The 19,787-nt window shown below is 39.2% G+C and overlaps 1 protein-coding gene across 3 annotated transcripts in view; it reads right to left on the bottom strand.

The window, feature by feature from the left end:
• Nucleotides 1-1,708: 1,708 nt before the first annotated feature.
• Nucleotides 1,709-19,787, bottom strand: part of zfr (zinc finger RNA binding protein) — a 42,829-nt gene continuing 24,750 nt past the window's right edge. For 2 of the 3 annotated variants that reach the window (XM_062051031.1, XM_062051032.1), the window contains exons 13-20: nt 18,681-18,901; nt 15,071-15,221; nt 12,109-12,250; nt 9,270-9,367; nt 8,580-8,675; nt 6,724-6,835; nt 4,768-4,865; nt 1,709-2,554 (exon numbers count right to left, since the gene is read on the bottom strand). In XM_062051031.1, coding sequence (XP_061907015.1) covers nt 2,372-2,554; nt 4,768-4,865; nt 6,724-6,835; nt 8,580-8,675; nt 9,270-9,367; nt 12,109-12,250; nt 15,071-15,221; nt 18,681-18,901 — 1,101 coding nt within the window. In that variant the 3' untranslated portion in view covers nt 1,709-2,371. Of the gene's footprint in view, nt 2,555-4,767; nt 4,866-6,723; nt 6,836-8,579; nt 8,676-9,269; nt 9,368-12,108; nt 12,251-15,070; nt 15,222-18,680; nt 18,902-19,787 lie in introns of those variants that run through there. The other variant, XM_062051033.1, reaches the window with a different exon arrangement.

The raw sequence follows: 19,787 nt of genomic DNA, 5'->3' as shown, positions 1-19,787 counted from the left end.
GCCAGGTCTGTCCGGCATCCTCCCCCACCATCGCAGCCAACTCACCACCTACCGGTGATCGGTAGAAAGCTCCGCCCCTCTCTTCACCCGAGTGTCCAAAACATGACGCCGCAAATCCGACGACACAACTACAAAGTCGATCATGGAACTGCGGCCTAGGGTGTCCTGGTGCCAAGTGCACATATGGACACCCTTATGTTTGAACATGGTGTTCGTTATGGACAATCTGTGACGGGCACAAAAGTCCAATAACAAAACACCGTTTGGGTTCAGATTCGGGCAACCATTCTTCCCAATCACGCCTCTCCAGGTTTCACTGTCGCTGCCAACATGAGCGTTGAAGTCCCCCAGTAGAATGAGGGAATCACCCTGGGGAGCACTCTCAAGTACTCCCTCGAGTGAATCCAAAAAGGGTGGGTACTCTGAGCTGCGGTTTGGCGCCCAAGCGCAAACCACAGTCCGGACCCGTTCCCCCACCCGAAGGCGGAGGGAAGCTACCCTCTCGTCCACCGGGTTGAACTCCAACATGCAGGCTCTGAGCCGGGGGGCAACAAGAATTGCCACCCCAGCCCGTCGCCTCTCACTGCCGGCAACGCCAGAGTGGAAGAGAGTCCAGCCCCTCTCGAGAGAGCTGGTTCCAGAGCCCTTGCTGTGCATCGAAGTGAGTCCGACTATGTCTAGCCGGAACTTCTCCACTTCGCGCACTAGCTCAGGCTCCTTCCCCCCCAGCGAGGTGACGTTCCACGTCCCAAGAGCTAGCTTCTGTAGCCGAGGATCGGACCGCCAAGTGCCCTGCCTTCGGCTTCCGCCCAGCTCACATCGCACCCGACCCATGGTCCATTCGGACTCAATGTCCAGCACCTCCCTCGTGACATGTTCAAAGTTCTTCCGGAGATGGGACTTGAAACTCTCTCTGACAGGAGACTCTGCCAGACGTTCCCAGCAAACCCTCACAATGCGTTTGGGCCTGCCAGGTCTGTCCGGCATCCTCCCCCACCATCGCAGCCAACTCACCACCTACCGGTGATCGGTAGAAAGCTCCGCCCCTCTCTTCACCCGAGTGTCCAAAACATGACGCCGCAAATCCGACGACACAACTACAAAGTCGATCATGGAACTGCGGCCTAGGGTGTCCTGGTGCCAAGTGCACATATGGACACCCTTATGTTTGAACATGGTGTTCGTTATGGACAATCTGTGACGGGCACAAAAGTCCAATAACAAAACACCGTTTTGACCCCTGCTATGGGTGGTGAGCCCATTGGAGGGGGAACCCACCCCTGTGCTTTGAATCGAGAATCGTGTTGAATTGAAAAAAAAAAAAAGATTTTGAATCGAATCGTGACCCCAAGAATCGATATTGAATCGAATTGTGGGACACCCACAGATTCACAGCCCTAACACACATATATATATGTATGTATATATATATATATGTATGTATTTATATGTATTATATGAATGTATTTATACATATATATATTATACATATACACATATATACATTATACATATATATATATTATATGTATGTATTTATATATACATATATATATGTATATATATACATATATTTGTATCTTTTTTTACTAACTTTTGGGCTATTTGTTTTCCTTATAATTCATTGTGAAAGAGCATTTTACAATATTTTTTTGTTTTTTCTCCTGACAAAATAATGTCACTGATTCAAAGAAGAAGCACACAGATCTTTAATGTGGAAATGAGTTTATTCAGCTACTCATAAAGAGATCATTCCTTATTACTTTCCAGTCGTCCAAGTAGCACCTACTGTCACCAGGATGCAATGAATGAAAACAGCCATGCTTTCTAAGCAATGTGGTTTGACTTAATATAATAATAGTTCATATTATAAAAGAAAACTAGTGTTAGTTATTATTGGCTGACTACTAAGCAGACAAAATTGAAGTATCTAACATTCCAACTCAAAAATAAGAGTTTTCAGGTGATGCGTGACAATAGCAAGAACAACAAGGTCCACCCTGGAATGCTACTTTACACATGAATGGAAAGGCGCTGCACGACACAATTCAACCTTTCTCTGGCTCTCCTGCTCAGAAGGGAAGCAGCAGTCCATGTTTGGGAAGCAAACACTTGACAGCAGAATCATTTCACTATTTGGGTTAAAAGAAAACACTACATATCTTGTAGTTGGGAGCCAGCCATTACAAATCTAAAAACCATACACAGTTGTGTTACTTTGTCTGATATTCACTTAAGCATGTGTATCTTCAAAACTAAACAACAGCAACAACAAAAAGCACACACAAACACAAACACACACTGGTGGACCCCTTTTTAAATACGTCTAAGTATTTTTTTTTCTTTTGTTTCCAGGATCGTACAGCGACACCTAAACAATATCAAAATCCTTCTTATCCTTTTTGCCTTCACCCTCAAAGCTGTCTGCTCCATCACTGTTGTCATGGCGACGCTTGCGGCTGCTGTTCGTGTTGAAACGAGGGTTGGTCTGCGGCACGGGGTCCATACCCAAAATCTTGTGAATGTGACGGAACGCCAACAGCCTGAGGGCGAACTGTAAGGATCCCACAAATAATATCATGATTGTTATGTGACACCTAATATCAGCTTTATTCTTATTAGCCATGGTTGTTTATCTATTAGCCATGGTTGTTTATCTTTTAGCCATGGTTGTTTATCTTTTAGCTGTGGTTGTTAAAGTCTTTTAGCCATGGTTGTTTATCGTTTAGCCATGGCTGTTTATCTTTTAGCCATGGTTGTTTTTTCTATTAGCCATGGTTGTTTTTTCTATTAGCCATGGTTGTTTATCTATTAGCCATGGTTGTTTATCTGTTAGCCATGGTTGTTTATCTGTTAGCCATGGTTGTTTATCTATTAGCCATGGTTGTTTATCTATTAGCCATGGTTGTTTATCCATTAGCCATGGTTGTTTATCTTTTAGCCATGGTTGAAACAAGAAGTGACACGCTGTGCTGTCCCTTTGAGAAAAAAGAATATGACCAATAAAATGGTTCTTTGGCTTGTACTACAAGAATAATATGGAATATAATTCTATGTAATCAGAAGAGTGAAGAGTTGTGTTTGACATCGATGTACTTCTTTAAATAAGAAAAAGGAAAAATGCAAAATTGTGGGATTGTTTGGATTTTAAAGCAACAAATACGAATAATGTTCTTGTTTGGATCAGAGTTGCATGTTTCATTACTTTCTGCACAGATAATCATTTAGGTAAACAAAACAACATAGTAGCTTAATTTTGCTACATTTTGGATTTCGGGAATTAATTCAGTGACTTTTTTTAGGAAAAAGTGTTAAACTTCATAGGTGAAACAAAAACAAATTGAATATGGTGCAAAGGTTGCTTTATTCCAGCATATAGATGTGCAAGGTGAAACTAATACATGACAACATGCAGGTCAAGATATTTCAAGACTTATTTTGATTATTATTATGATTGACAGCTTATGAAAACCTTGAACTATAGGCCAGGATCATTACAGTTATGACATATATTTCACTTTGTATGAATTAAGTTTATATCACATATTTTCAAATATATTTGAAGTTGAATGGCTGACATTCATTTTACAAAATATTCTATTTTTGAGTTTCACCTGTAATTTTACCCATAAATAAGTATCATTGTTTTTTTTTGGTGCAATCCTACATTAACATTAACTATTGAATAGTGCTGTTGCATCTTTTAATCCCTTTAATAACATTTTTGCATTTTGATTAATCATATTACATTGCTTGCATGTATTATATAAACTAACTTTAAAATATTCTGACAAAAATGCAATTTCATTGTCAGAATGCCAAACAGGAAATACTTTTAATGTTTTACTTGACTGCACATAATTTACTGTCAATTCTGGACTATAAACTGCTACTTGTTTCCTACACTTTGAACCCTGCAGCTTATAAAACGTTGCTGCTAATTATACATTTTTCTTTGCTGACCAAGACAATAAAAATAGCTACAACAAGCAAATACACTTTATTCGAGAGTGCCGTTCAGTCTTCTAATCATCCGTAGCATTTTCTACTCGTATGGATTCTTCATTCATCACTCCAAGCAACCTTTGTAAGTTTTACAATATAACTACAACTATTGTTACTGACTAAACCGTCCTGTGTGATGCCTGTAGGAGTGTTTTCATGCATATTTGTACGTGCTATTGTAATGTAAAGAAGCAAGCGTCATTAGCATTAGCTAATATGCTAACACGTTTACAAGGGTCTGTGTTAGTGTTAACTTACAATGGCATTCTTTTTGTATTGTTTCAGTTTTGTAAATTCACAAAAACATCACCGTGGAGTCTGTTTAGCTGTTTGGAGAGGGTGGGTCCATGACGATGACTTCTGTTTTGTTTGATCAGCCGTTTTACTGCCGTGTGACAGACACCGTTTAGAAACAATTAAGGTATGTAAATAAACATTTATAATTTTTTTCTGCGAACATAACTAATTTCACAACATATATATCTGTGGTTTATAATCCAGTCCGGCTAATATCTAGAAAAAAAGGTAGTGTGAGCGGTTGATATACAGGTGTGCTCTGTAATGCGGAAAATATGGTTTAAATTATTTCAATCTTAGAAAGCATTTTTTCTAAAGATGTATTTTATCAGCGAATGGGGATATTAAAGAAGCTATTCATAAAGTATTTTAATTTAGAAGATGGCAGATGATCATTTTGTAACAACACAGCTAGTGAGTGCTATGAAGCAAATCATTGACAAGTGACATCAAAAAAGAACTTACTTGGGCACTTAAGGTTATGTCCTCCCTCTGCTGCTTCCCCATGGCTGTGAGGGTATCAAACACACTTTTCTCACAGGGATCCATCAGTCCGGGTCCACCTGATAATGACACACTTCATCAAATCAATGTTATTAATAAAGTGCCTCACAGTTTGTTGTCATGAGAATGTTCTAGTAAAAATCTATTCACACTTGTGGGCTCTGTACCACGGATGTCGTTGTGGCTTGTGCAGCCCTTTGAGGCACTTGTGATTTAGGGCTATATAAATAAACATTGATTGATTGATTGATTGATTGATTGATTGACTTGTCTCAATGACAACTGATATTTTAGTAGCTGGAACATAAATGACATGACTGCAGGAGTCAGAGTGGGTGCATGACTCTGGTGTGCAGACAAATAGTTTGATCTCACATGAAATGTGAAAAATGTTTCACTTTCTAGGGCTGGCCGATAAAACGATATCAAGATATATCGCAAAAGATACCTAATCGATATCAATAGGAAAATGCGTTCAATAAACCTTTTTTTTCTTTCTTTGTTGGAAGTTGTGAGGCAGGTTTGATTGCATGAACAAAGACACTCGCTCTCTGGTATCACAGGAAGTGATCACTGATCAGTGTAACAGACAACCAGGTAACAGTATCAACTATCACGTTTGGTTGTCTCACGCTTGATTCTTTGCATGGAGTGAGAAGAGAAAGTAAAAATGTAGAAATTGTGGATAAAACATGAAAAGTCACCTGGACAGTATGGCAGTTTTTTGGATTATTTTAAAAGGGACCTTAGTCAGACCAATGTGGTCTGTAAATTATGCAAGGTTCTTGTCCCCACCAATACTGGTAATACCTGAGCTGCACTCAACCTTTAGAGCAGTGTTAACCATATGGCTGGGGCCCATTGTTGGGCCGCCAAAGCGTATCTGTTTCTCAGCGGTGGTCCTCAGTTGTAATACACTTTTCCACCACTTGTGGCAGTAATGACAATAGTTAAACAGAAGTCTGGAGCTAAAGTCAGAGAAGTTTCTTTAGCGCAAAAAATATGACTAAAGTGGTGAAGCTGTATTTTTTTTGCACTTTAATTTTATTGACAGTTTAAGAAACATTTACTATTAATTTAGTTAAAATGTATTTAGCACTGTGTAATTGTATTTTAATGAATTTTTCATCAGTCTGAGTCCCTTCATTTGCAATATATTTGATTAGTATTTATGTTGTGTAATGACAGTGTGACCTAAGCCTTGTAATAATTATCTTTGTGATGAACACATGCGTTCATATCATTTGATAAGATTTATCTGTTAAACTGTAATATAATTATTGAACACTATCAAAATCAAGAGTAAGATTACTAATTCAGTGTTGTGTGGGCCTCAGGCCCCTCTGTGGAGGAAAAGTGTGGCCCAGAGGTCAAAAAGGTTAGGAGCCACTGCTTTAGAGCACAGCTGTAACTTCCTGGCACTAAACCTGCAGAAAATAGTTCTTCTCAGGTTTCTCTAGGTTTACATTTTAACACTTTGTACTATTTTGTTACACTTTATTAACCATTTCTTACTTATTCCTTATTTTGCACCTTCATTTTAAGAGGTTATTGTTAGGTGTTCAATGTGATTTTAGAATTTTTCCATGCTTGTGTTGACATTTCCTTTCTGCCTTGATAGCTGAAGGATTCTAATCAGAGGAAGAAATACAAATGTTTACATTTAGTATATTTTTCTTCTTTTAGTCCATAGGTCATAAAAAATATCAATATTTATGGACAAGGACTGATATAAAACACTTTTATTGTGATAGATTTGTCAGTCTTGCCCTTTTTTGTATACTTCTTTTTGCAATTGTAAAATGCAATCCTAATTATTCTTTGACTTGTGTCATCATTTTTTGTATGCAGTCGTCGAAAACTACGTGCCAGAATGCAGACATATTGTGAATGAAATGAATGGAAAGGACATCTTACCAGTGAGCAAAATCCCAGATGAGATACATTCAAAGACGCGCCTCAGTGCATCACCAGGGCTGAGTGTGGCTGAAGCACTGCTGATGGCTTTTTCCACCAGCAGCTCCATGGCCTGAGGAGACAACATTCCCATATTTATTATTGTTGTTGTCATGTCACATACTGAAAAGTACAACAACATTTACTGTAGGACACTTCTATCAGATGAAGACAAAGTGGATTGGTTCAATTCTGAAAAGAACAAATAAGCTTTTGTAAATTAAATTTAACGTCCTTACTCAAACTGAGCCATACCTTTAATAGCCATCATTAAAAAAAAAAACTTTGTTAGATCACATATAAATGATATTTAGAGAAATTAAGTCGTACAATTATTAAATTGGTCATTAATTAATAAATATAACCCCCAAAATTATTTTAAATTACATTCCACTTTAATTGTGGTAAATCTACATTTCAAATGAATTAAATACATATATATATATATATATTTATTTATTTGAATTTGTCACAAACAGTCTCAAAGTTTTCCATTCATTCATATGAAGTGGCCTGCCACAGTTACAGTTGGGGCGCCACTGCAGATTTTTTTTCCTTTATATTTGGCATGTTGGCCCTGGCTTACACACACACACAAGTACATGCTTGTCTGTGCAGACCACCATGACACCTCCGTACAAGTTTAAATGCTATCACCTTGTAGCAGCCTGCTGGGGCTCCATCCTGTGTCCACACAACGTTACCACGTGTGAGTGTAATATCTGTGACTACAGCAGTGGACATTGGAAGTTGGTTGTGTTCGCCCAGGTTTGTGTTCAACGTGTGCGTTATGGATGTCATCCCCAGGATGAACGTGTTAGCGTGTGTTAATACGGTTGTTCCTCGCTACATCAGGCTTCAAACAACACTTCAGATTTAAAAAAACATTTTTTTCATTCTTTAAGGGAACAATGCTAACAACATGGTAGATAATGTTGATCTGCACAATTTTTGGCATAACAGATTTTTGATGCACTTTATTATTGACTACTGCCTCATCAATAACTCATCTTCACATTGGTGAGACTTTGACAATGTCAAAATACAACATTAAGATGTAGCAAGTCTCGATGCGGCAACATTGCTAACAAGACTGCTAACAGCTATTAGCAGCTGTCTGAGCAATGCTAAGTGGCGATAAACTGCATTTCATTTCAACATAAATAATACAGCTTTGACGTGATCAATGTGGAATGACAAGGCAGGAAATGCAGTGCTAACGTCACCGCTAATTATCGTAGCTGCGACTGTTGACTACATTTCTACAGAACAATTTGCAGCCGTGGTTTGAGCACATGGAAGCCCAGTTCTAACCAGAGGAATTACCCAAGGTGGCGACCATTGCAATGACACTTGGAGAATCCTGTAGGCTACCAGTGAGTACAGTAACCTACAGTGGAACACACGCAAGGCTGCTACATATATTGAGTGTAAACGTGACTGTTAGCATGCTAGCAGGTAGTATTTGTCAAGTACCATATTAGCATGTTAAAGTTAGCATGCTGAGGCGTTCAGCTGCAAAATTAGCTAAAAATAAGTTAGCACGCTGACTATATGGCTGTTACTTCATGTTTAAAAGGCTCTAATTACTGTGTTAAACATTTATTTAGAAGGTACTAAACTGTTTTTAAATGCCGACAAACAGTTTGCATGTACAATCTTTTTTTTTTTTTAATCAAACGAACAACTGGGAAACGTTTCTCATCGTTCAGTTAAGAGCTGTGAATGTAATCTTTTTAACGACGGTTTCAGTTTGAGTGTATTCTTATGATTTACATGCTTCAAAAGTATCATGATGGTTTTTAGGAGATACTCACCCATCCTGGGAAGGCTGACCAGGTTGGAACTCGCTGACAGAGGTCTCGCAGTATTCGAATGATGATCACACACGACTGGAGTCCGTTGGCTCTAGCCTTGTGAGGCAATAAAGTTAGATTGACGTGCGAATGACGGGTGACATGTCTGCAGCACATCAGTTCTTAGAAGTCCAAAAACTACTGTGCATAATGGAAGCTTGAGTGTGGTCTAAGGCGTCAATGAGCCATCCAAATTTGCCATCAGCTGCCATTCTCAGTAGCCTTGTACCTCGCAGTTAGTAAGGGAGTCACAAGAAATGAGGACTTCTTGTCATCTCCTAAACCCTGATTCTTAAGGAATCCACAAACATGTATTTCAAAGTACAAGATCCACCTTAGAGGAAGGAACAGGGACTGATGGAGCCCAGCAAATCTGCAATATTTGACCTGGGATTTTCACAGGAAAATAGTCAGATTCTCCTTTGTCTCTCAATCCCCATTTCATTCACGTGGAATAAAAAAAGACTTCATGTGCAGCCTTATGTAATGTAATACAAGGAAATATGATGCCAATTTCCAATGTACATTTAGGATTTAGTTTTGACTTCAAATAGCGCACATTTTCCTCAGTGTTGTAAGGTTGAAATGTGAGAACAAACAAAGAATGCATTTCATAAGGCTACAATAATAAAGGAAAATGATGTTCCGAACCTGGAACCACTTAGCGTGGCGCAGAGCAGCCAGAGCGTCAAGGCATTTTTGCCTGTCCAAGACGTCCGCTGGGTCTTTCACCGTACCCAAGGTTACATCTAAAAATGGATTTGAAGTGTCAAAATGCTGATGGGGAATGGGTGTTTGACCAGGTCAGCAAGGCTGGCAAAGAACAAACACGTTGCCACACATACCAGTGAGTCTTTACCAAGCAACACCCCCTCACTTAAAAAAAAAAAAAAAAAAAATATTTTGGGCAACATATTCACATTAAAAATCTGACTGCGCAAACCTTAAAGGGAAACTGCACTTTTTTCTGGAATTTTGCCTATCATTCACAATTTTTAAGCAAGACAAGAACACATGTTTTTCGTTTTTTATGCATTCTAATTTGTATTATATGGTAAGTATGAGGTTGCTACCAATGCCGCTAATGGTACGCTATTGCGTCCTTAAAGCATCCAAACAGCGCCAACAATACTCCATTTACATCTCGTGACCTGAATATTAACCATGTATGAGCGATATTGTTATTGTGACGCTAACGCCGAGGAACTGCTTTTAGCGGCACCATGATTGCAGAGAACCAATTAACTTATGCAGCTTGAAATACAGCAGTCGCATCACCTTCAAGTTGGTGGAAGTTGATTGTAGGTCATAAATAATGTCTCTCACTTGTTGTCATAAACCGAGAAGTTCGTCAAATTTGACATTCAATTTAGAACCCGAAAAACGTTTGTTTAGTTTTTTTTGTTAAATGATTAATTATTCATCTTAAAAGGGAAGATAAACATTCCATCAGTCAGCATCTCAGTGAAAGCAGTCATTGTACAGTAAATTACTGTTTTATTATGTTCGTAGTTTGTTTAGCACATAGCAATACTGCTACTTCCTGGATCTGTTTATCACTCAGCTTCTAAAACTTGTAGCGCATCCTCCTTATATTCAGGCTCAAAAATTTTCTGTATCATCATTTGTCCTAAAGTAATCTTTTTGGCTCTCATGGAGTCTGCCGTGATTAGTAGTGTTGTTGTTGAGGGAAATAACGAACGTTGTGATGCCTTTGTGAAATTAATACACCGCCGTATTCTTCAAATGACAAAATCACGAAAATGTGACATGCCTGTTACTACATTACGGTACATATATACTTAAAGCGTGTGTATAACAGGTTTTTAGAGCGCTTTAGGGGCGAAATTGATTGAATCTCATTAGCTACACTGTTAGCAGACGTTTTTTAGCGTTTATTTACGAGTTAGAATGCATTAAAAAAAAAAAAGAAAAATGTGTTCTTGTCTAAGGATTGTGAATGATAGGCAAAATTCCCCCAAAAAGGTGCAGTTTCCCTTTAATGGCAACGGTGCTAACTTCATTTTGTCCTAATTTAAAAAAATATATGGATTAGTTGGAAAGCAACTACACACACATTTGAGTCTGATCAAAACCATTCTCTTTTTATCAGGTGATAAATATGTAGTTTTCTGACTAATCCTAATGAGAAGCGGTTTGCCTTCACTCAAACAGAGGCAGATGATGGATCTGGAGGACTGCTTTACAGTGAAGGAAAACGCCAAAACTTCAAGCAGCAACCTGATAAAAAGCGGCATGGTAGTAATGGTAGGTGTGGCAACGTTTTTGGGATGTAGGAAAACCTTGGTCAAAAATCCTTCCAAAGCTGTTGGGCCCTACTAAACAAAAGTAATGAACACATTTGTTTCTTTGAGTCAAATAATTAAAAAATTGCTCATTATGCTGGACATGTATATATATATAAACTATGAAGTACAAAAATGAAGCAGTGCTGAAGGAGACAAAAAAAACTACCAGCAATCAAAAGGTTAGAATATCACTGCATGCATACCCAGCATAAAACATCAACAAAGTATGTCAAAGTTTGTACTTGGACCATCAATCAAAGCCTCAACAATACTCCCCTAAGGAAAAGGACTATAATCGCATGGCTTCCTTCTATTGTCAATTCAAAAATCACATAGATCCTTATCTTCTCATTGTCAAGGTCACATTTTGTGTGTGAATCTGATAGTGTTTGGAGTTGTATCTACTCAGGGGAGCACTTTGGATCAAGAGAGGCAGCATGGTTAACTCTTCACCCGTACACAAAACTAGGATTTGTTTCCTGCGGGGAAATGTTTTCTCCTTCTTCTTTGCTGTGGCGGGGATTCTGCCGCTGTGAGTCAAATGTTGATTTGAACACAGGGTGGGTTGGAAAACAACAACCCCAATATTGTTGTCTAATTTGACCTACACGTAGATTTCTTTAAAGAAAATCCTAAAGTATTAGCTGAAGAAATTAGCGCTCTTCCAGATAAACTATCAAATCCAGACAGAATCCCTGAAAACACAGGAAACAAAAGAGAATTTCTCCGGGGAATAAGACGACTTGTCACAATGCAAACACTGACCATGCTTTGCTAAAAAAAGGATAGCGTCTGAGAAGAGTTAAAGAGCGACAAGACTAAAAGAAATACTGCTGGCACATTCTCACGCTACATTCCAATTGATCTCTACAGCAAGAGAAGTTGGAGGGGGAACACAAGTCTGAGGTCTCAATTGGAATTCCACCCTAATTTCAGATTCAAAATTATATTCAGATATATTCTTTTTTTGTGGTTTTACTCTGAATATTTTATACCAACAAAGCATGAAAAAAGGAGCCCCATCGCCCATTTTAGAAGCCAATAGTTTCATATCCGACAGAACAGAACAGGTTATGATGATACTTTAAAGCATTCTTTTTAGCGTGCCAGCAGCACAGAACTCTCGGTGGCATAGGAAAGAGACAAGGACTTGTAACATTTGCTGTGATGGCATTTACAACCTCCTTCTAGGCCGTTCTCCTCTCTGATGACGGGGGACGTCAAAGTAATGGTCACTTGCATCTTTGGCTCTGTGCAGGACGTAAGAATGATGGCCGCTTCCTGCAGAGATCCCTTAATATCGTATTTTTCAGGCGTCACTACCTGGAGAGGTACAAGTTAATCAGTAAAAGAGTCAAAACTTTGTATTATTACTACATAACACATGAACTAGGGGTGGGACAATACTTAGTTCATGGGAATTAAGACAATATTTTCACATTTTTACAAAAACGTCAATGAAAATAAAATCAAATAAGCCGTTTACTGTAGCAAAGTGCCGTTCAACACGTTTTGGCATCCATGATTGACTAGCGTTACAGCAGTTGTGGATGCTTTTGCTTGGACATGAACACCACATGTCTGCTGCGTGTCTCACTAGCGTCCAAGCGCCACATTCCCAGAATGTTAGGAAGCAAAGTAGGTTGGTCTGAGACTTAGATCAGTCAGATCTTCACTTCACTGTAAACGACACTGACCAGTGTCATGTTCATGGCAGGCTTAATGATTCCTGGGTTGTTTGTCAGCATTATCAACAATTCCCTTCCATATCTACTGTATGAATGTTCTCATCCATCCAGGTCATTGTATTCTCAGGGAATTCAAATCGATCGCAACTGGACTGTTAAAGGCCTACTGAAACCCACTACTACCGACCACGCAGTCTGATAGTTTATATATCAATGATGAAATCTTAACATTGCAACACATGCCAATACGGCCGGGGTAACTTATAAAGTGCAATTTTAAATTTCCCGCTAAACTTCCGGTTGAAAACGCCTTTGGATGATGACGTATGCGCGTGACGTAGCCAGTGAAACAGAAGTATCGGTACCCCATTGAATCCAATACAAAATAGCTCTGTTTTCATCTCATAATTCCACAGTATTCTGGACATCTGTGTTGGTGAATCTTTTGCAATTTGTTTAATGCACAATGGAGACTGCAAAGAAGAAAGTTGTAGGTGGGATCGGTATATTAGCGGCGCACTACAACAACACAACCAGGAAGACAGAGATGGATAGCAGACGCGTTAGCCGCCGAACTCACCTTAACTTCCTTCGTCCCGCCGACCGCATCTGTGATTGGGTGAAGTCCTTCGTCACACCGTCGATCGCTGGAACGCAGGTGAGCACGGGTGTTGATGAGCAGATGAGGGCTGGCTGGCATAGTTGGATAGCTAATTTTTTTAGCATAGCTCTGTGAGGTACGGTTGCTAAGTTAGCTTCAATGGCGTCGTTAGCAACAGCATTGTTAACCTTCGCCAGGCTGGAAAGCATTAACCGTGTATTTACATGTCCCTGGTTTAATAGGATTGTTGATCTTCTGTCTATCCTTCCAGTCAGGGAATTATTTATTTTGTTTCTATATGCAGTTAAGCACAATGCTATCACGTTAGCTCCGTAGCTAAAGTGTTTCGTCGATGTATTGTCGTGGAGATAAAAGTCACTGTGAATGTCCATTTCGCGTTCTCGACTTTCATTTTCAAGAGGATTTAGTATCCGAGGTGGTTTAAAATACAAATCCGTGATCCACAATAGAAAAAGGAGAGAGTGTGGAATCCAATGAGCCAGCTTGTACCTAAGTTACAGTCAGAGCGAAAAAAGATATGTCTTGCACTGCATTCTAGTCATTCACTCTAACGTTCCTCATCCACAAATCTTTCATCCTCGCTCAAATTAAGGGGTAATCGTCGCTTTCTCGGTCCGAATTGCTCTAGCTGCATTGTAAACAATAGGAAAATATGAGGAGGCGAACAACTGACTACGTCACGCTACTTCCGGTAGGGGAAAGGCTTTTTTTTAATCAGATACCAAAAGTTGCGATCTTTATCGTCGTCGTTCTCTACTAAATCCTTTCAGCAAAAATATGGCAATATTGCGAAATGATCAAGTATGACACATAGAATGGATCTGCTATCCCCGTTTAAATAAAAAAAAATCATTTCAGTAGGCCTTTAAGTTAGTCTTAGAAGATGCTTCACCTCTCACTCAAGTAGTCTTCATCAGTTCACACTTATAGACATGGATTGGTGACCATTTTAAGTCTCAGACTAGACCAAAGATCTGACTGAAAACATCCATAGAAATGGAAAGGAAATGTTGATAATGCTAAAGAACAACCCAGGAATCATGAAGCCTGCCATGAACATGAAACTTCTGAAACGCCAGTTTTTGCCCACAGTGAAGTAAAGATTTACATCATCATGGAATGAGATCGTGCCAAAATGGAGACACAAGGTGGTGCCTTCTGGATGAAATTTTTATGGTTCAACCAGACAAGATAAAAATGTAGGAACACTGCCCCCAATGTCAACCAAGGTGGTGGTAGTTTTAACGCTCTAGTGGTACTGGTCACTAAGTGGATGGATTTTTGGAGGACGACAACTACCTCCTAATTCTTCAATTTGACCTCACATCAACAGCTAACAGCTAAATGAGCTGGTGGTGAAACATCCAGCCAGATAGATTTTTGCCAGAAGCTTGTTGGTGGCACAGAAAAAGTAAAGCCTCGTAGAGGCGAAACCTGACATTTAACCAAAGACAAAAACAAGTATGCATGTACATTAATACATATTTGAACCTGTACGTTTCATTTTGACCTTGCGTACATTAAAGTATGCACTTTGAGTGAGACGGTTATAGTTGTTACTCGTGTTTTTTTCGTCATCCTTTCGAAATCTGAGCAAAAGCTACAATATTTTATATGCAAACAAAAAAAATCCCAATTTGTGAGATTTGTAGCTTTAGTTGATATGTCGGTACATAGGGGCAATATCTGGAAGTCTTCTGTAAATTCTAGGTCTGCATATAATGTTCTCAATTCTTTAAATAAAACGCGCCAAGTTTCTGTACGATCCAATTTGGAAATATATGATTGTATCAATTTGAAAATTAACTAAAAAAGAAGAGGAAAATATAGTACTGTTAATTGTTTGGGGAGGAGCTCCACAATACGCGAAAGGAGATTCTTGGTGGGCTTCTCTGAGCAGAGCAGGACCAGGTTGACATTCTTGTCCCCACGAAGAAGCAAGCCTTTTGCAAGGACACCCACCCTCATCACGCCCTTCAGGGACCTACAGAGTTACAGAAGGAAAAAGGAAAAGAGAGTGATGGTAAATGTGTATAGCGCTTTTCTTCCTTCAAGGTACTCAAAGCGCTTTGACACTATTTCCAGATTCACACTGATAGCAGGCCATGTAAGGCGCTAACCAGGATCCATCAGGAGCAAGGGTAAAGTGTCTTGCTCAAGAACACAACAGACGTGACTAGGATGATGGAAGCTGGAACCCTCAAGTTGCTGGCACGGCCGCACTAACACCCGAGCCATGCCGTCCCCAATATAATTCTATGAATAATGACACCGTTTTAAAACTCAAACATATCAAAGCACAATTTCTAGTGAATTATTGATAAAGAAATTGACTTTTGTACCAGCAAAGACAATTGTAAAAAGCACTCATCCCTACTACTACAACAAAATATGTTTAAACAGGTTTATGTTAAGGTATAATCAGACATTCCAAAGTTCTACCATTTGGAGAACCTTGGTCAGACACAAAGTCTTCACTTAATTGTTGCTTGTTGATAGTAAAAGACAGAAAAAAAAGGTTTGTTGATGAACCAATGTTTCGGACAGTTATGCACACACCTGTGCTTGTGATTTCAAATGAAGCTCCATTTCTATGACACATGGCTTCATCAAAACATAAATGTGCTATTTGTGGCCTATGCTAAGTACTTAAAGGGTACTGCACTTTTATTTGGATGTTGCCTATTGTTCACAATCATTATGAGAGACAAGAACACACATTTTTTTTTTTTGGGAGGGGGGGCGGGGGGTAAAGATGATAAGAAACACTTGAAAGATGTGACTAATTGTTGTAGCCTTCAAAACCCTCCATCAACGTTTTATATACACACTCCAAGTATATATATAGATATATAATGTAGTGGCAGAAACCTTCATAACAATATGTAATATGTACAATATACACACTGCAAGTATATATATTTAATGTAGTAACAGACACCTTCATAACAATATGTAATATGTACAATATACACACTGCAAGTATATATATATAATGTAGTAACAGACACCTTCATAACAATGTCATATGTTTTATATGCACACTGCAAGTATATATATAATGTAGTAACAGACACCTTCATAACAATATGTAATATGTTTAATATACACACTGCAAGTATACATATAATGTAGTAACAGACACCTCATAACAATATGAAATATGTACAATATACACACTGCAAGTATATATATGATGTAGTAACAGACACCTTCATAACAATATGTAATGTGATTTATATACACACTGCAAGTATAGATACAATGTAGTAACAGACACCTTTATAACAATATGTAATAAGTACAATATACACACTGCAATTATATATATAATGTAGTAACAGACACCTTCCTAACAATATGTAATATGTACAATATTTACCGTATTTTTGATCATTTTAATCATTGACTTCTTCTGCGCTTTGTTTTCCGTTTCCATAGCAACGCACGTCCGACAATGTGTGTTCCTATTTCTGGATACAAAACCCTTGTGTGTGTTCTAATCATGGCAGACTTGGTAACAAACAAAAAAGACAACTATTTTTGGGCAATTTAGGATTCACAACCTTATCTTCTTCAATCTGATTTTATGGAGAATTAACTACTGCTTTTAGAAGGGGGGAACGAAGGAAGAGTGAGACGTTGGAGCAGACTGAAGCCAATAGAGTGAGGTGAAAGTGAATCGAAGCTGCAAAATGTGGAATTTGAAGCAAAGCTATTTCGACAAATGGTGTGCTTACCCATAATTAACCGGTAAAAACATCCCTGGCCAGCTGGACCAAACATCGAGTGAGTCACTATAATATTGATCATGATACATGCAGCATGTCATCACAACTACAGTACATACACTGTCTGGCTAGCTGTGTACAAACAAAACCTGAAATAATACTTTACAGATACTGTAATATGTTCATGTTTTTCACACAGTACAAATTGGTGTTTAATCACATTGAGTTGTGCATTACAAATTTAAACTTGTTTCGTGCTGACGTAGAATTTTTTGCAACTCAACGCTAAGAAAACGGAAATGCTGATTATCGGTCCTGCTCAACACCGACATCTATTTAATAATACCACCTTAACATTTGACAACCAAACAATTAAACAAGGCGACTCGGTAAAGAATCTGGGTATTATCTTCGACCCAACTCTCTCGTTTGAGTCACACATTAAGAGTGTTACTAAAACGGCCTTCTTTCATCTCCGTAATATCGCTAAAATTCGTTCCATTTTGTCCACAAGCGATGCTGAGATCATTATCCATGCGTTCGTTACATCTCGTCTCGATTACTGTAACGTTTTATTTTCGGGCCTCCCTATGTCTAGCATTAAAAGATTACAGATGGTACAAAATGCGGCTGCTAGACTTTTGACAAAAACAAGAAAGTTTGATCATATTACGCCTATACTGGCTCACTTGCACTGGCTTCCTGTGCACCTAAGATGCGACTTTAAGGTTTTACTACTTACGTATAAAATACTACACGGTCAAGCTCCTGCCTATCTTGCCGATTGTATTGTACCATATGTCCCGGCAAGAAATCTGCGTTCAAAGAACTCCGGCTTATTAGTGATTCCCAGAGCCCAAAAAAAGTCTGCGGGCTATAGAGCGTTTTCTATTCGGGCTCCAATACTATGGAATGCCCTCCCGGTAAAAGTTAGAGATGCTACCTCAGTAGAAGCATTTAAGTCTCATCTTAAAACTCATTTGTATACTCTAGCCTTTAAATATACTCCCTTTTTAGACCAGTTGATCTGCCGTTTCTTTTCTTTTCTTTTCTACTCTGCTCCCAACCCGGGGTGGACCGCTAGCCTGTTCATCGGATGGGGACATCTCTACGCTGCTGACCCGTCTCCGCTCGGGATGGTTCCTGCTGGCCCCACCATGGACTGGACTTTCGCTGATGTGTTAGACTTTCACAATATTATGTCAGACCCACTCGACATCCATTGCTTTCGGTCTCCCCTAGAGAGGGGGGGGGTTACCCACATATGCGGTCCTCTCCAAGGTTTCTCATAGTCATTCACATTGACGTCCCACTGGGGTGAGTTTTTCTTGCCCGTATGTGGGCTCTGTACCGAGGATGTCGTTGTGGCTTGTACAGCCCTTTGAGACACTTGTGATTTAGGGCTATATAAGTAAACATTGATTGATTGATTTTCTTGCCGTAGATAGCTTTTACGGCTAATACCAAAGCACGCAGATGTGTTACTACGATAGAAAAATAGTTCCTCAGTGTTCTTTCTTACAATAACAATGTCTGATTTAGAGGTCGAATGGATTGCTCCTATTAGCTGCATTGAACGAGCTACCTAGAACGAGCAGATTTTTACAAGTTAGACTGCAAAAGGGAAAAAAAACCTTTTGTCTTCTTGTCTCTCATAATGATTGTGAACGATAGGCAAAATTCCCCAAAAAATGCAGTGAAAGCGGTCATACCTGTCATTGATATCACACTTTTCCTTAGATGCATCTTTCTCGTCTTTGTCTTCTTCCTTGGCCATGTTCTCATCTGTTATTATGTCTGACACCAGCTTGAGGGCACGCTCTGTGATCGAGACAATTTTCTGAATAGACTGCAGCTCTTCTTCTGAGGGGTAGATGGAGGCATGCTTGGTCATGACATAGCGGTCATCCGAGGAGTCAGGACGACGTGGAGGCTGCAGGGCACAAATATTCAATTAAAACAAAATAATAATAATTGATTGGATTTATGATAATAAAACAAATACAAAATAAAGAAATTAATAAAACGTGCTGATTTTTTTTTTTTATTATTAAAATGACGTCAGGATTAATGGCTACAATGAGCATGTTTTGTAGTACACAGCTTTTCGAAGCGGGGTTTAAAGCATGAACCTGCAGGATACTGATAAAGCATGTTAAAATGTCACATGCCCCCTTTTAAAGATAACACAATGATAATGCGGACTCTTTTACCTCCAACAGTCAGAATGTGTCTTTCGACTGTTGACCATTCGCTGTGTGCCTACCTCCCGTTAACAAGGGGTCATTTCAGCTCGTTTAGCTACATGGGTTTGGGAGTAGAGCAAGGCGATGCTACATGCTAATAACACAGAGCTAGTAGTTGTCTCTAGCAGAAGCTCTCAGATCTAACATAATTTTCCATGTCAATTTAGTGTCGTTGGTCTTTTTATAATGTGTATAATGTGTGGGGGACGGCGTGGCGAAGTTGGTAGAGTGGCTGTGCCAGCAATCGGAGTGTTGCTGGTTACTGGGGTTCAATCCCCACCTTCTACCTTCCTAGTCACGTCCGTTGTGTCCTTGGGCGAGACACTTCACCCTTTGCCTCTGATGGGTGCTGGTTAGCGCCTTGCATGGCAGCTCCCGCCATCAGTGTGTGAATGTGTGTGTGAATGGGTAGATGTGGAAATACTGTCAAAGCGCTTTGAGTACCTTGAAGGTAGAAAAGCGCTATACAAGTATAACCCATTTATCATTTATTTATTTATAAATTACATCTGGTTTGGTTCTATACAAGACAGACATGTTTTTACGATGAGTTTAAGACTGCTAAGCATAGGA

Source organism: Entelurus aequoreus, linkage group LG06 (assembly GCF_033978785.1).
Source record: "Entelurus aequoreus isolate RoL-2023_Sb linkage group LG06, RoL_Eaeq_v1.1, whole genome shotgun sequence".
Lineage (NCBI taxonomy): Eukaryota > Metazoa > Chordata > Actinopteri > Syngnathiformes > Syngnathidae > Entelurus > Entelurus aequoreus.
The sequence above is the reverse complement of the archived record's forward strand: the minus strand, read 5'-3'. Positions and strand labels throughout refer to the sequence as shown.